The sequence below is a fragment of the Alosa sapidissima genome, chromosome 20, assembly GCF_018492685.1.
Source record: "Alosa sapidissima isolate fAloSap1 chromosome 20, fAloSap1.pri, whole genome shotgun sequence".
In the NCBI taxonomy this organism is placed as follows: domain Eukaryota; kingdom Metazoa; phylum Chordata; class Actinopteri; order Clupeiformes; family Clupeidae; genus Alosa; species Alosa sapidissima.
In genome coordinates, this window is record NC_055976.1 from 6,833,347 (window position 1) to 6,850,992 (window position 17,646).

Sequence of the window (17,646 nt, forward strand, 5' to 3'; positions counted from 1 at the left end):
GGAAACAAGTGAGAGTGGCAGGAATATAAAATGTATACACTATTTTTTCATTTTTCACTTAAGCCTAAACTTAAACTGAAGCCATTGGTGACTGAATCGGAGAATATCATGGCTCCTCTCGACCTACATTTCTTATTGGAACTGGAAGAAGTAGTATTCTAATATTCTAAGTAAAGTGCATTAAGCTCTGTTGTCGCTAACAGTTAGCTTGCCAAGTTGAATGTATGGAATGGGGTTTAAGAGACTGAATCTATGCTTAGAGCGTTAGTCCACATTTATGTTGAAGGAAATTCTCAAAGCCAATTACATTGAGGGGAATCCAGTGCTTTGGGATGTGAAGAAGGGAATTGGTCTGCTTTCATATCTCTCCCCTCTACTTCTATGGAAAAGAGGATTATTCCAAACTACCTCTCCATCCTCTGTTCTTTGGCCTCGTGCAACATTTAATCACATATCATAGCAGTAACTGTCAGGCCAGTAATCGTCCCTTGTCATTTCTTATATGGCTCAGTAAAGTGTCCTTGGGTGAGCCACAGCAGATTGGAAATGCACACCTGTAACATAACAGCCATAGTGTGTGTGAGTGTGTGTTTGTGTGTGTGTGTGTGTGTGTGTGTGTGTGTGTGTGTGTGTGTGTGTGTGTGACTTTGTGTATGAACCTACAGTATGTGTGTGTGTGTCAGTGTGTGTGTATGTGTGTGTGTGTGTGTGTGTGTGTGTGTGGGTGGGTGGGTGAGTGTGTGTGTATGTGAGAGTGTGTTTGTATGGGGAATGTTCTGTGTATTTAGTTGTTTGTCCAGTGCAGTTTGTTCAGCTCTCCAGAGGTGAATGGGATAGCCACCAATCCTGTGATGTCCATCCGTGCGACCTTGACTGACCGTGGTAGGAAGGCCGAAGTGTCTGCTTGGTTGCCCAAGTCGTTTTGTGATCATTACAGTGTGTGTGTGTGTGTGTGCATGTGCAGGCGTGTGAATAACGACCTACAGAAGACAGTCCTAAGTGCTGTGCCCAAGACTCTAGAGTCAGCAATATTACCAGGGCAGCCTCTCCTCTTCTCTCCCTCTCTTTCTCTTGCTCTCTCTTGCTCCCTCTCTCTCTATCTCTCTCTATCTCTCTCTCCCTCTCTCTATCTCTCTCTATCACTCTCTCTCTCTATCTCTCTCTATCTCTCTATCTCTATCTCTCTCTATCTCTCTCTCCCTATCTCTCTCTCCCTCTCTCTCTATCTCTCCCTCTCTATCTCTCTCTCCCTCTCTCTCTATCTCTCTCCTTCTTTCTATCCCTCTCTCTCTCTTCCTATCTCACTTCCTGTCTCTGAGCGCATGTGTGGAGTGACTGGGCGTGGCTGGTGAGTGATGATGCACTGATTTACATAGATAGATGATCTTCAGCACCACTATTTCCATTCTGAATATTTATTCCAATACTTTGAATTCCTCAAAATCTATCTTGTTTGTATAGTGTCCAGAGTCCAGTGTCAACCCACACTGTTGTTTTTCACATCCTCCTACATCAGTGACTCCAGTGAGTGTTTCTCTACCTGTTTTCATGTTCTGGCTTTGCCCTATTCGATAAAGAAAACAGCAGTGTTTTTGAACTGAAGGACTCAAACAAGTTAGAACAAGTGTGGTATCAAGTGTGGTGTTTCTGAGTGGATGTTGTTACCATAGAATCCAGAGATTCCAGAGTGTTATGAAAGGTGCAACAGCTTTTTAAAAAAGCAGTGATCTACTTTCAGATTCAACAAAATCACAATCAAGGCACAAAGGCACAATCAGACAGATTTGTTTCTGCTAAGTATATATGGAGTATATTTAAAATGCATATTTATAATGCATACAAAAGCATGCATTTTCATATAATGCATTTTCAGTCAGAAATGTTTGTATGCGCTTTCAATTTCTTGAAGAAGAAGCAAAATTGGAATGGAAAGGTGACAGGCTGTATGGCAGCTCAGGGAGGACATATTTGTGGAGGATGAGGCTAGAGATTCTAAACTGCTTATGGGGAAATGGAAGGCACAGGGATCAGGACCTGTCTATAACATTGTACATTTTAATGAGTCTGACTCCGTTTCCTGCATTTTTGAAAGATGTTTCCCAGACTTGTTTTGCTCCGAGTCAATAAATTGCTAGATTAGGAAGGTGTCTTGAGCAGTAGTGCTCGCATGAAAACTAATATGCAAAGAAATACAAATGTGTCACGTAAGGCTGCAGTAAACCCACCTGTTTATGCATTCAGGGCCAGCTTCCCTTATATGGATTAAGCCTAGTTCTAGACTAAAGCACACTTCAACGAAAACCTCCATTGAAAAAAGCTTTTAGTCCAGGACTAGGTTTGATCTACAGTATATACAGGAAGCTGGCTGCATGTAATCTTTTTGGACATTCAAATACATTGTTTTATATAGGTGTTATAACAGACCTCTATAATCTTGTTGGCAGGTCATCAAATCACTGTTAGTTTTCACTGAAATACTGCAGTAGATAGATGAGCAACTCATGTTAGTGTCATGTGAGCAGGTAATACTAAATATTTAGAGATCATGTACATGTATAATTCAATTTCAAAGCTGATCTAGTCCATTTAGCTTACCTGTGTATTAAATGTGCTCTTCAGCTCGTTTTTAAGTTTAGAGCAGGCATCAGTGTGTTGCCAAGTATCAGACCTGCATGTACTGTATACTGCACATGCTATGCAACATTACATTGACTAAGGAATAGGCCTCTATGGCCTGTGACTTAAAAGCAGAGCCTGTGGTAAACTGTACAGCCAGAATGCTTACTGTGGGAGGCTACAGCTTTGAACTAAAGAACATTCAGCATAGCAAAATGCACCAAATCATTAGGCAACCTTACCAGCATCCAGTAAATTATTAACTCAGCTGTGAGATTTCATTTAAAGCTGGGCGAACACCAAGATTTATCAAGCTCATGGTCTGCTCCAAGAAGCAAATACCATAACTGTAGCAGTCAAGTCAAATTGCAATACTGTTTATAAGCATCTGGCAAAATAGCCACTGGCTTTTTAAGAATCCGCTTGCTCTCCTACTTTCATACTCCCCCTCTCTTTCTTTCTTTCTCTCTCTCTCTCTCTCTCTCTTTTTCTCTCTCACTACAACAGTAGAGATTTCATGGTGCGTCAGCCTGTCATGCTGCATCATTACAAGTGAACTCCAAATTAACGGGCCACACAGTGTTACAGTGTCATAGAAATTCACCGCACATTTTGGATCATCGCAAAATCAGCTCACTTCACCGACGTCAAATATTTGAAATGTGCACTATTAAAACTGGACATAAGGTCACTAGATCTTTGAAATTCACTACTGTGTGAATTTTATCCACAATCACACACACACAAAAAAAAACATTGTTAATACACATCGTTGTTCCCGGTCCTCCCTGTCACGCGTGGAAAAGAGGTGGGGGAAAAGTCTTAAGGGAGAAACGACCTGGGATGCATTACCTAATAGATTTGGCAGAAGCGTGGAGTTCAGGGCCATCCGATAAAGCTGGGTTACAGTACTCTAATCAATCACTAAGACCTCAAGCCAATTTAGGCAGAAGCCTGACATCCAAGATAGGCTTTCAGACGGGATTAGAACAGCTGAATAGGAAGTCAACACATCTGCCAGTGTGTGCAGAGGAGCGGCACTAGGCTCGCCCACCTGTCCTCCAGCTCGGGCCCTCCTCCTGTTTGATAGGAGGCCGACTGGCTCCCCGCCTCCTCCCCGAGTCGCTTGCCTCGGATGCCGACGAGTACCTCCCTCCCCTCCCCTCCCCTCCCCTCTCCTTTCCTCTCCTCCCCATGCCACTCCCCACCCCCCACCCCCCCTGCTGTTGTATGTGTAATGAGATATTTTATAGTTTTCTCTCTCTCCGCCACTTGTGATCTCTCCGGAGGGCGAGGGGAGGGGGCATGTCATGATTGCGAGGAGCTGTGTGCCGCCACCCGGCATTTGCGCCGTCTCAGGCTGTGTCATGGAGCACGGGGCCTCAAGGGTCCAGGCAAGGGGGGAAAAAATAGGCTGAGACGGAAAAAAAAACTCACCACACTTGTTCCCAGACTACTGAGCACTGGATGAAGTGTAGGAAAGGCTATGTTGTTATGAGCTGCTGGCCTCAGAAGCTACTCTAGCCTGCCTGCTAGCCTTTAGCCATTTGAATCTGAATCCGACTGTGGGGTGTATTAATTTCAGACAAACCTCCTCAAGAGCATTGGAAAATAGAACTGCAGTCCCCCCCCCCCCCTAAGCCCAGCAGAGATCAAACTAGAGAACGGCCAATGCATCTGATAATGTCTAAATAAGGTGTTGGTTCAGCTGTGATGATTGATATCAGTCCAATAATCCCCTTCCATCTCCACTAAATCCACTGGCTAACACTGCTGATGGAAGCTTTCGCTAGTCAACACATTTGAAAATCAGAACAGCATTTAGCTTTCTCTTTCTCTCTCTATCTCTCTCTCTCGCTCTCTCTCTCTCGCTTGCTCTCTCTGTTTTAACAGCAGTTTTTTTTTAGCAAACGTTTGACAAGCTATTATACTAAAAGTGAGTATGTTGATGAGTCTGGTGAGTATGTTGATGAGTCTGGTGAGTATGTTGAGTCTGTGAGTATGTTGATGAGTCTGTGAGTATGTTGATGGGTTTGTGAGTATGTTGAGTCTGTGAGTATGTTGATGAGTCTGTGAGTATGTTGATGAGTCTGTGAGTATGTTGATGTCAAAACTCATGAGGTAGTTCAGTAGAAATCTACCATGACATGACATACCACTAAAATACCAATAGAAGTGCTTGTCAGTAATGAAAGCCATATAGCCTCATGTTCCTAAAGACACTGTTAAGCCCTAGTTATATATTATATGAGCACACATACCATACCATCCTATAATGTGTACTATGTATGAGTGGCGACTGGCTTTTTACTCTTTGGTCTCTGATGCAAGCGGTAAAAGCTAGACTGATGCTCTGATGAATCATTAACACACTGCACAGCAAGATTGTTATATTTTTTTCATCCGGTTAGAAAATGGAGGCCTGCTCAAAAACAAGTTCATCAGCACAGCTAATATCTCTGGAAGCGGCAGCAGTGTGCTGCAGCCTCAGTTGAATGCTTTGAGTACAGTATTGTAATTATCTTCTCGGCCTCACCCACATTAAAAGGACATTTCTCTGTTCCTCATAATGGGCTATGGCCTGGGTCCTGAAAGCAGAGGTCTGTTGTTCCCTCACTGGTGGCAAAGTTAATTATAAGCAGAGATAGACAGCCTTGCATGTCGACTGTCCATCATCATTGCGTGAGCTCATCTTGCTCAATGCGCTTTCATTATGTGGTGAGCAGGTTAGAGGGAATGCTTAATGTGGAATTGAATGTTTCCCCCCCAGCTTCTCCCCCTCCCAGCTGCGGTTACGGAGGTGCTATCACATATTTCTCAGCACAGAGTCTGGGATTCCGGCATGTCGCACACAGCACATTGACACTTCAAATTTCGTTTCATTTGCCACTTGCCTCTTTGCAACTGTAATCCATTTGCATGTAAATGGCTATGTTATCCTGCTTTTGGCATTTTTTTGATGTTCTCCTTTTTCTTTGAAAAGGGAACAACAATGCTGTGGTGATAATGTCTCACAACAATAATATAATTTCTCCCAAAAAATCCATTTCAAAGAGCCTAATTAGTCTCTTGTTTGCATTCAGTGACTTTTGTCATTGTACAAAAGACTGCTCCCAGACCATAGACTACAGTGCTAATTATATTATACATTGCATGCTATTTTTTTTTGTGTGTGATCTTGATACTTGCCCTACTGTCTTCCATGCCTTCCGAGTGGCCACTCAGGATAGTATTTATGGCAGGAGGACTAAATGTACAGAGTAAAGAGCGTCCAGGACACGAGCAGCTGGGGATGGCTGATTCCGTACAGCGCTCTTCCTGTGACATTTCAGCGTGGAGCCGCGTGCATCATCACCCTGGGCTGTGCCAGCCGCCTCACTGCGGCAGGAATTAAGCAGCATCGCCAGGCCAGAACGTGGAATATTTTTTCGTCAGCATATTAATGTAGTCATGGTAGGTCGGCCGCAAATGCCAAGACACATCATGCTATTAATAGCGCTCTAATTTTCCAGTTAACATCTGGGTCATGGCTCTGTGTTTTTTTTCAAGCTGGAATTATTCAAATATGCGGAAGCTGAATCCCGTTCATATGTTTTTGAGGAGCCCTTTTGCATTGTCTGTGAAAGGTCACTTTGCCATATTTGAGCTGTGACTTCATAGTAACCTGCATTGAATTAGCCCTTGAACAGACTACAACATTCAGCCACGCAAATGTGTGTTTTTTATTGTAACTGATAACGCAATTAGTTCAATGTGGGATTGCTGTCAAATGTGCAGGATGTGCTATAAAAGGATAACAACATCATAACAATACCAGGATGAAAGGATGAAAGCTCTGAACCACTTGAGTCAGACTTGCTTTGAAATTCAAGATAGCCATGTTTCATCCTCTAAGCTATCACCACTTCAAAGGGTCCAGGTCACTTGACTCTTCTGAAAACAATTTGTTTGTGTTTATTTGCCTCCGCGAGAGAGAACACAGTGTCACAGTGACAGGAAAACTTGTAAATGTGTGGAGAGGAACATGGCAGAGTCAGATTGATTGCATTTCACCGTCATTGTGTTGTTGGTGCAGAATGGTTGGGCTAGCTGTAAACTGGGAACGCCACTGACTTAATGCAATATATGTCGCAGCAATGCGGTCAAAGATGCAATTCCTTTATTTTCGAGTGGTGTTGCAGAGCAACATGTCTCAGGGAGTGAACAGCTCATGGCATCATAATGAAGTAGTTTTCAAGCGACCATTAATTACCAGCGAGAAATCACACATTTTTGTCACCAAAATGAATATTCCTCCCAGAGAAAAATTGGGTGGGTACATATATAGTGTTTATATGGGCCAAGGGTATGCAGCTCCCCTGGGCTGTGAACATCACATTCAGCAGTTACTAGGTTTATCATCCATTAGAGCAGGAGGCCAAGCGATGCTGGCTCTGATTAATTAAAGTAAGGAATGCTCTACCATGGGATTAGGCAGCTGTAAGTGGCTTACTCTCTAAGAGTGCAATAGTATCTGTTATTGGGTTTTATAGCATTGAGGGCTAGTAGCACACTGTGACTGTGTATTTAGCATTACAGCCCAGCAATAACTTGCTGCTTGTTTCATAGTATTCTTGACTTCGTAGTATGATTGCCTGAAAAATATTGCCTTGCATTAAGAACTATATTATCTTCAATGAAAACATTCACACTCAAGATAACAGCACAGCTCAGCCGTTGCATAATCATCATCAATGCTCAGCTTGGGTCTTCTTGACCTAAAAACAGATCACAGCCAAAGTGACATAGCAGCCAGTCATTTGGAAAAGCACTCCTCAATCCCAGGTGTTTTATTTGACTTTAGTAAATGATGTTGGCATTGAAGGTAAGTCAGATGTCACATCAGATAACCTTGAGATTTACAAAATTACCCAGTAAATAAACAATTTGTAAAGCTTTCAAATGTTTACATATGGTGGGATTAGAGAGTGAGTCTGCGATCACCCTTGTGGTTTTTGAAAAGGTCCCCTGGGTTAAGTTGAGTGATTAGCTTCTTTGAATATTCTTCCAGGAATTGTCTAGTGGGAGGACGCCTGCTGTGGATCAATAGAGGCATTAGTATGATGAGCTGTAAGGGGAAGGTTTTTTGTAGCATAAGCAAGCTACACAATCCCCCCTTTACAGTCGGCTCACTTCGACACTTCTCATTTGCACATGCAAACACACCACCGCAGCATGTTGACATAAGATGCCGGTTTATCAGAGAGTAGACAAAGTTGTGCAGATACTGTTATGAGTGGTGTTAGAGGTTGTGTCTTAATCAGTGGGTTTTCTTGTCTCTGCCTCCGATCTCATTTTTAACTCGTCTGTTCTCTCGCTTTGTTCGAGGAAAATTTCTATTCCTGTATCACATTAGGCTCTGTACATGCAAATTAATTTCCCCCCTTTCTACTGCGAAAGTTTGCATGAAATTATGTGTGCCGAGCACTGCTCTTTTTCTCCGAAGAGGAAAATGCATAAATGTACACAAATGAGTTTGTGTTAATTTTTGTAGTCAATGAGCCTCGGTCCTTGCCCAAAGCGCAAACGTTTTTTTTTTTTTTTTTTAAATTCCACAAATATGTGGAGATCATTATCAATCCCATACACATGAAGACGTAAGATGTTTGATGGCACCACAGCATATTTCACTGATCTACTGTACTACTACACTTTCCACTGTCATACTTCTGATGAAAATCTCTATGTATCGAGAAGTGGTTGATTGATTTTGTATGGATCTCAAGCCAGGCTTATGCTTTGCGGCACTTCCTTATTCTCTAGTAAAAAAGAAAGAGAAAAGAAAGGAGGGGGGGGGGGCCTCGTCCTTGCGAAGACGGCAACAATTTGTACAGCGCGGTAACATGCAAGGGTAGAGGTGGACTGTACCACCATTCTTCACTGTCTCCAATAAACATCCTGAAAAGAAGTTGGGGTTGTGATTACAGCTCCATAGACTGCGCAGTTCTTTTTTTGTCCTTGATATGGTGCCAAAGCTGGAGAGAAATAATGACTGCATAGGCAGTTTCCTGGGCCTGCCGAGCATCCCCTGCCAGGATTATTTGGAAGCTGGAGGGCAAGGAGGGGTGGTGGTGGTGGAGGAGGAGGAGGGGTTGTATTCTGACATTTTGCGAATGTTTTGGGTGCAACATGCCAATCTCTTTGATTAAATATGGTGCAGCGCTGTTCGTCATGCCTAGCGGCTCGCTCCGCTGCCGCGCTTCGGGGAGTAGCATTATATTCCGCGTACCCTGTTCATTACAAATTCCTCAGCAGAGTCTGAATGCATTTCCATGTTTGAAATAAATATTTGGCATTGTCATGGCGCATCCCATGGTTCCTTGGCTTTGTGGACATTTGCCATACGATGAATGTTACAAACGCGCTCTGCAGCAGACTGAGATTGCATATTCAAACTGGATGCAGCCTGAGCCTATTTGAGTTCACGTTTGCACAGTAGAAAACACACTCTCTCCGTAAATGAAAACATGACTTAAGCTCAGATAAAGATGCACTGCAGATCAGACCACTGCACAGCACAGTGTATGTAAAGGGGGGGGGGGGGGGCTGATTAAATTAAGAAATAGGATCACCCAGCTGTAATCCAAGGGGAATATGAAGACACGTGCTGAAGTCTAGCTTGCCCCCCTCTCATATCGTCCCCCTCTGCCTGTAATAATGCTCTCTGTGTTGTCTATCTAGTTGCATCAATGTCAAGCTGCTGAATGGCAGGTGTTAGTGCCAGACTCATAGTTATGTCTGTCCAGGCTGGTTTTAGTATGAAAGCTTGACAAAGCGGCATAATGGCAGCCAAAGCTGACATGGAGAAACTGGCTTTTGACACGTTATTATCTGCCAATAAAGAAGAGCTGTCGCTCCATAGGCAAATGTGTGTCTCGGAGGTTACACCCTGGTGGATTCGCACACTGCTGTTGCGTGACTGTCTTGCCGTGTGTGTGTGTGTGTGTGTGTGTGTGTGTGTGTGTGGTGTAGGCCAGGGGAAGGTTGATAGATTGCAGAGGATGCGCAAAGGTAAAGTGGTTGAATGTAACCGCGGTGAGCTTGTGTTGTGTAAGAGGTTATAAGAGTTATGGAAACTCACAGTGAGCTCTTGTCACTGTTCATTCACCGATACAAGGTCTACAGTTCTCCGCCGGCTCAGGGCCATGAGTGTTTGGCTTCGAGGTATGACCCTTGTCAAAACTTCATAGCAGTGATTCCTGGAGTCCTGTAGGAGGCCTCTGCTGATCTGTGGTCAGTCTTGTTCGTCCTTTGCACGTACAGCGCAGACACAAAGCATTGCTGACCGTAAGACAGCAGTCCCTTCTGTGAGGGACAATGATGTGGAGGATGTTGACAAATGGGTAGCGGGCCGAACCAAAAGCGACCAGCTTCATTCATCAGCTCCCAGGAGAGGAGCTCCCAGAAGGAGAAACATCTAACGGCATGTACACTCCAGAGTACAGTCCTGCATTAGCCACTAATAACCCCTCTTAGAGTCAGCAGTGTGTCTCTCCTCTGTATTTATTACAGGCTGCAAGGCCAAGGAGATGAGACGATCAATATTTCGGGCTTGCATGGGGGACGACGGGAGAGATTGTACAATTGCAATTTTTGCCTCTTTTCTATAGGAAAGCATTGAGCACAAAAGCACATCCCGCCCACAAATGTCTTTATAGAGCACGTATGTTCACCACCAACCCCCGAATCCACCCCTCCACACACACACAGACACACACACACAGACACACACACACACACACATTAATGAGCCGATAACCCGTTAGTTGATACAGGAGGGCAAAGTGCAGCCTCATGCGGCAGTGCTGTATTTATGGAACCGGGGGCTGAAGTGTTTAAGACCTGTATTGAAAGGAGCACTGGGAGGTTGCACACAGTCATTTCTACCATCCGTCTTGGTAAATACTCTGCAGATGTGGCACCATTAGTGCAGGCGCTGTTTCCGCTCAAGGAGCTGTGATTAGTCAGGCCACTGGTAAACAGGGGCCCCATAATAGGCTTTCCATGCCATTGAGTTGCGCTATGAGTCTTAACCAACTTAATGTTGTAATATTGCACGTGTCAGTCCAGCGTAATTTCTGCGGGGACTTGTGTCTGTTACACAGAAATGGAATTAATTGGATTTGTACATCGAACTGACACCAGGCCTGTCATTGATAGCTAATATGTGGCATCTGGAAGTGGATAATAAGATGTTTGGGGTCAATTGGTTTAGGCTATAATGGAGATCTTATGAGTTTAGGGCAGTGTCTCAGCACCTCCAAAATGCCAGTAATAAACTCCACCAGAGTTCATTCAGAGCGCTAACACATGTGGCAGTTACACTATAGAGCAGGGCATGTCACCGTGACACAGTCAACACCGCTAGCAAATGTATTATGTAGCACCTGTTTCACTGTTGTGAAATGCCTAGAATAGGCTGCTTGGGGACAAGCATAACAGAAGCGATAGAGACGACTGAATGGCAACAAGACTAGCGCACAGCTAGGAGACATTAGCGATAGCAGCCAGCTCAAGTGGGGAGCGGCCGCCACACTTACCCCCGCTCTTCTCCTCTCCTCCAAGTGAGCGGCTGGCTTTCCCAGCTGGCTATTTGTATACAGTGATAAGTGTGTATTTATGATGAGTTTGGGGGCTCTCACATGCGCAAGAGGTGGGAATATACTGCCTGGCTTTTCTTGGCGATCAAACGCACCGGGGAGATGTGTTGGGAAGTGATAAGTGCACCTCAAGGAACATTAATATTGCTTCTCCCAGGTGGTTAGCTGGCCTCCGTCGGGCACCCCATACATTATAAATCATTTACAAAGTAATTTTGGAGTGCAATATCCCCCGCTAAACTCCGGCTTTTCTCTCCATTGTGATTGCTGCCCCCCGAGAGTGACAGAGGGGTTGAGGGTCCAAAGCCTTAAAAATTGAAAATTGATCAGGCTGCTCAGACAGAGAGAGAGAGAGAGAGAAGAGAGAGGGAGAGAGAGAGAGAGAGAGAAGAGAGAGGGAGAGTGTCCATTGCCACGTCTGCCAGTGACTCCTTCCATCACCGGTGCTGATTAGCATTTACAGTGCCTGTGCCATGCACCCGTGCAGGCTAACACTTGCAAATGTGATCTTTTCAAATGGCCAAGGGAGCTGCCGCTGAAAATATGTTATTTCATGTCTTCATCTGTGCAGTTCGGAAAATGCCTGATACAGTACAATTGGTCCGCCTTCATTGCCTTTTTAATGTAAAAAAAAAAAAGAAATCATATTGTTGGCTCATGCCAGATCTGTGTTCTACCTGTATCAATCATGAAATGTTTTGGCTAAACAACAGTGAAGCACTGACATACTTGAGCATGTTCCCATAACGTTGCAATATTCAAATGTATCTTGGTGAAATATGAATATATAGCAGCTTTCCAGGGAGGCAAATATGAATGATGTATATTTATAGAACTATGCAGCTCAGACATACAACACATGGTCTGTTTATCTTTGCCTTCATCTACATCTCCTCTTCCTACCATAAACCGGCTCTCTTATTTTTCAAGCAAATATGATATTAGAATCTCAAGCAGGCATTTGCTCAGCTCACCGCACATTGTAGAGTAATGCATGAAGTCACTTCATGCAATTGTAGGGGCTCCATTAGATGCAGTCATTATTTTTGTAAGTCGCCATCAGCTGTGACAGTTTTATCAATTGCTCTCTGTCGGCAGCTCTCTACATACCTGGTATCGTAATGATAGCATTTTCGCTAAATACACATGGAATTGCCCCTCGAGATTGTGCCGGGTGGGTAGAAACATAGTCTCCCTTTTCAGGCAAAACAGGGCTCGATTGTATGGATTGATGGGTGCTTTAAGCGCACTGTCATATTTATGTGTGCTGTTTAATGTCTTTACAGAAATGGACTCTCCAAGTCAATAAAAATGAGTGCACAGAACGGGTGGGGGAAAGTGAGTAAACGGCTTGGCTGTCTGGAGATTGTCATTAATTTTCCTGTTCTCTTTTGCTGTGTAGGATAACTGATTTGACAAGACCACTGGACAGTGAATGAAGACCCATCTGGAGAGGAACTGAGAGGTTTTGGGCATTTTTTTCTTTTTCCGTTCTTTTTTCCCGTTAAAAGCTGCTCAGCCCACTTGTGACCGATGGGGGCAGCGGGATCTCTGGACTGAGTGCAGCTAGCGGCTCTAGCTGATAGTGAGAGAGAGAGAGAGTTAAAAAAAGAAGGTGTGTATGTTGGTGTCTTGCCTTCGCAGTCTTTGTTACGACGGACCATGTGGTTTTCGCCGAGGAGAAATCGTCCCTCTGTCGCACACCTTCAGGACTCCGTCAGTGGCGGCGGCGGCGACACCAGGCAGGGCACCACTCTCGCCGCGTCGCTGCTGTGGATATTGATCCTGTCCTGGTGCTCGGCGTTCGCACGAGGCCAGAGCTACCACCAGCCCGTGGCCAACACCAATTACGGGAAGCTGCGTGGCGTGCGCGTGCCGCTGCCCAGCGAGATCCTGGGGCCCGTGGACCAGTACCTGGGAGTTCCCTACGCCGCTCCGCCGGTGGGCGAGAAGCGATTCCTGCCCCCGGAGCCGCCCTCCTCCTGGTCAGGGATCAAAAACGCCACCCACTTTGCCCCTGTGTGTCCGCAGAACATCCACAACGCCGTGCCGGAAATCATGATGCCAATCTGGTTCACCTTTAACCTGGATATAGTTGCTACATACATACAGGATCAGAACGAGGATTGTTTGTACTTGAACATCTATGTTCCAACTGAGGATGGTGAGTGTATCGGGTACACACAAGAAGCGATCGCTCCGAAAAAAACAAAACAAATACAGCTTCTGTTTCTCTTCTTTCTCACTACAATTTGTGTCACTCTCGTATCGTGTTTGGAGCATGAACTGTTCTCTGGTGCATGTCGTGTCTGTGTCTTCACCATCATTTCATCTTGACTTGATCTACCATGAAGTCTTTCCATTACCTCTTCCCTTCCATGTCACTGTTATGAGTTCCTCTTTTGTGGTTTTTCAACAAAAAAAAAGAAAGAAAAGGAGAACAAAAAAAAAGTAATCGCAAAACAAAATCTGACAACGTTATGACATCCGACAGACCAAATGAAATCAGAAAGCGAAAATGCAGATTGGTCTTGATCTGGGCGATCTTGGTGCACCTCCTCCCTCTCCTCACTGTCTTGACTGTTCTCGGGGAAGTAGATGTTCCTGTAGCCTGTCTGGGTGGAGAATGAGTGCGCTGTAGGGCTGGTGAGAGGTTCTGGTACACGCGAGGCCCGTGGCATCTGTCTAAACCATGTAAGACCCCTTACTCCCCACAGTCAATCCACATCCGCAGGAATCTCAAAGTTACACTAGCATAGTCCAGACCAAAAAATAGGATTGTTTCTGTTAAATAATTGGACTGTTGTAAGTAAAATGATTGGAAGGCTAAAGAGATTAGTAGTAGTTTTCTGAGTCGAGTATGAGTAGAATTCTCAAGTCATTTCTGATTAGTTAACGTAAAACCTATAAAAACACTGCAACATACATCAAAAGCAGTGAATTTATTTTAATCATAGATTTTATTTCAGTCATAGCTTTTTAGAACAAAATAGTGAACCCAAGTTAGCAGCTATGTAATCTGACATGCAAATGTAATTTGGCTAAATTGAAGTGATGAAATGGGATAAGGAGTATTCCCAATCTTCTTCCATCATGTTTGTAATGGGTCTTATATAGAAATGCATGTGAAAACGGGCTTCTTGTGTCCCAGGGTGCAGCAAATTAATTCCACCATTTTGGAATATTTCTGCAAACAATGAAAAGAATAAGTTAGTCTCTGGACAGGTACGTCTTGTTGTTCTTGTTGTTGATGACTGGGGGAGGGTTTTGGGCTCAGTCAAGTTGTTGCATGTGCTCCTCAATTTCTTCCAGAGCCTTCTGTTATTTTGTAGTCTTCTATTCATTTTACAGTCAAAAGAATATCCAAGGAATGTGCCAGAAAACCCAACAAGAAAATATGTAGAAAAGGAGGTATGTAAGAAAGCCAGCATGGAGCCAAAACAGAGCCGAGAGAGCGACTGGTACGTCCTCTCGAAAGCAAACCAGATATCACCAACATCTGCTGAGTCACACCTCCTATGGAGATGAACAACATGTGGCCTGCAGTGCTGACTAATCATGTATATATTTTTGTGATTGACGTGTGTGTGTGTGTGTGTGTGTGTGTGTGTGTGTGTGTGTGTGTGCGTGCGTGCATGTGCGCGTGCATGTGTGTGTTGTGTGTCTGAATGTGTTAAGTGACTCCTAAGAAAATATGACAATGATGTTAATTGATTTTTTTTAAATAACATTGTGGTATTACCAGTTTCCATGTAAATTGACCAAATAACCATTTTAAGGATGTTATATTTAAATTTTTCCACCAGCAAAAATATATTTAAAGCCAGTCCAATTTAGGCCAATTTAGCAAATATATGTCAATCAATCTTTCAATTGTTTAAAACAATCACTATAATCCTTTCTGACACAGTTGAACCAGGTAAGGGATGATTGCCATAGGAAATTGTCATTTTAAGTGACTATTACACACACCAAGCGGTGCTAATATCGATATAACCTCCGTTCAAGAGACTGAAGCAAATTTTCTCATCAGTATTTCTCCTTTTGTTTTCCCATTGTAAACTGTTTGTTTTGCACCAGTCAGATCACAGACTCTTAATTCCAATCCAATCCCCCTAAAATAATGCCTGAGACTTATTTGCTTTGCCAGCATGCTGAATGCAGCTTATTGGAGGCATTCATCTACAAGTGACATTTAAACACATCCGTAGTGCTCCTGTTGATTAATTCTCACTGTGTGAGAGCAAATTCACAATCAACCAATCACCCTTTTCAAAGCAGTACAAAAAAAAAATGAATCGAGAGTGTGTGTGTCTACTCTTGACGACCTATTCCAGAGTTAAAAATTTTGAACTGCTTTGGTTTTAGTAAATTTTAGCAGTGCAAGACTGACCCTAAGAGCTTCACAGCTATGGAATTAGCTCCAGTCAGAGGCTTTGCTCATTTGTCCCTATCGCTCGGCTTGGCAGTGACATTTTTATCAAGTCTCTTGTATCTTTGGTATTTGCAGAATAAATAGTGAACCATGACATGTTTTCTGATCCATAGCATTTTCATCTGCTCTAAAAAATAGGGGTTTAATATCCACACATGCGTGTGAGTTGTGCACACGTTTAGGCTATTGGCCTAGAAATGCTTTTCTTTTAATTGTTCAGTAAGGGCCTCAACAGTAGTGCTGCTATCTTAAGCAGGCACATCAAATTATATGTCTCACATTACTTGAGATGGAGATAAGCTTTAGATAACAAAATGCTAGCACTTAACAACATTATTGTCAGCTCCCCACTATCTCTTTCAAGCAACCTTTGGTCTCACACAACAAAATGAACTCATGTAGGATAAGACCAGGTGAGAATCTCCCCCTCGCCCCTGAATATATTAAACTGTGGCCAAATAACACCGGCAATGGCAGCACTATGTCAAATAGCGCAATTTCAGACAATCCCTTAGTGTGCTGTTAATGTTGGCTAAATTACCCGCACATTGAAACTGGAGGCTTTGGGCAGACATCCCGTAAGACCTGTCCATTTGGTATATGGGTCAGGCGTTCTGTGGTGGATGTGGATCATGCTTCGCCCCCCACTCCACCCCACTCCCCCCATGACTGTGTGCTGTTGACTTGCCGGCTGTTTGGTATGACAAAGCGTTCCATTTAGCTGTGCTTGGCGTTTGTGCCCACATCAATTGATTTTGGATTTTGATGAATTATGAAAGGTAATGAGCACAGGAGGGGCCAGGCATGCATTTAAAGGTAATTGCTTTTCCCAAAGAGTGTTCAGAATGGCATGCTTGCCGCTTTGGCAGGGGCTCCTTCTACCACAGGTGCGTTCGCATTTTCATGAAAAGTGTGGAGGGGAGGGTGGATGATCAAATTATACAATTGGCTTTGACTTTTTTTGTTTCCAGAATGTTCTCATTACGACCTGTGGTTTGTTTAGCCTCAGTGGTAAAGCAGTGACAGGTATGAACACCATCCATGACCTACTGGAAGTAAAGACTCTTGATTCACTCTAAATGTATCCAATGTGTAGTATTAGATCTGTATTTAAAAGGAAAATTATAAAATCAGGTCTTTTGTCAAATTTGATAAATGTGCTCACATTAGTATGGAATTAGATGTACAACAGCAGTGACTGTTGCCAGGCAACCATAACCCATAGTCATCAGACCTTGGTTGCTCTTGACTGTTACAGGCTGCCTTGGTCTCACAATATAGGCTCCCTCTTGGCTTAGGCATACACGATCTGTATTATAGGAATACAGTGTCAGGGGAAAAAAGCTCCTTTTAAGGTTGAGATGTTTGGCTTTAAAGAACTTGACAGTCAAGCTGAAAAGCCTTGTGTGGTGTTGTATATGGTCCTAATTATATTAGCCCTGCAACAATAGGTACCACAGTTCGGAGGCAGCACTTTGGTCCATGTGATCATTACTTACTTACTGTCTTTCTCTTATTGCTGAGAAACGTGTTCTCACTCTGGGCAGAGCTGAGAGCCTGGGGATGCGGCTGTGCCAGATGGGGGGGTGGCACACAGTCATGTGCAGAATGGGGTGCGTGATGTGATACATCTACCTTTGATTTCAGGAGCTACTTGAGCGGGAAACAAATAAAACCAAACCTCACCAAAAATCTCTCTGGACAAGAGCCCACAGTTATCACATGTTCATTGTGTGTCTTAAAATAGGTTTAGTCATTAAAGCTTAAAGGAAACTCTTGAATTTGTAAGTTGAATACATCTTAAATGGTCACCGTTTGTGAGTTAAGTCCAATTCTTTGTCCAATTGTTTTCCTACTAAGGCAAAATGAAGAACTTCAACAAACGTCCAGCAGTGGTTGGTCCTAGTAGTGTATTTACGTTTACTGCACAATGTAACATGTCAGTTATTTAGACGG

At 43.6% G+C, this 17,646-nt stretch overlaps 1 protein-coding gene across 3 annotated transcripts in view; it reads left to right on the forward strand.

Moving 5' to 3' along the window:
• The window catches only part of nlgn3a (neuroligin 3a), a 111,954-nt gene that overhangs the window by 16,055 nt on the left and 78,253 nt on the right, over positions 1-17,646 (forward strand). Inside the window, exons 1-3 of one of the 3 annotated variants that reach the window (XM_042074825.1) lie at positions 11,172-11,219; positions 12,658-13,419; positions 14,607-14,666. In XM_042074825.1, the coding sequence (XP_041930759.1) occupies positions 12,918-13,419; positions 14,607-14,666 (562 nt within the window). In that variant the 5' untranslated portion in view covers positions 11,172-11,219; positions 12,658-12,917. Of the gene's footprint in view, positions 1-11,171; positions 11,220-12,657; positions 13,420-14,606; positions 14,667-17,646 lie in introns of those variants that run through there. The other 2 variants (XM_042074824.1, XM_042074826.1) reach the window with 2 other exon arrangements.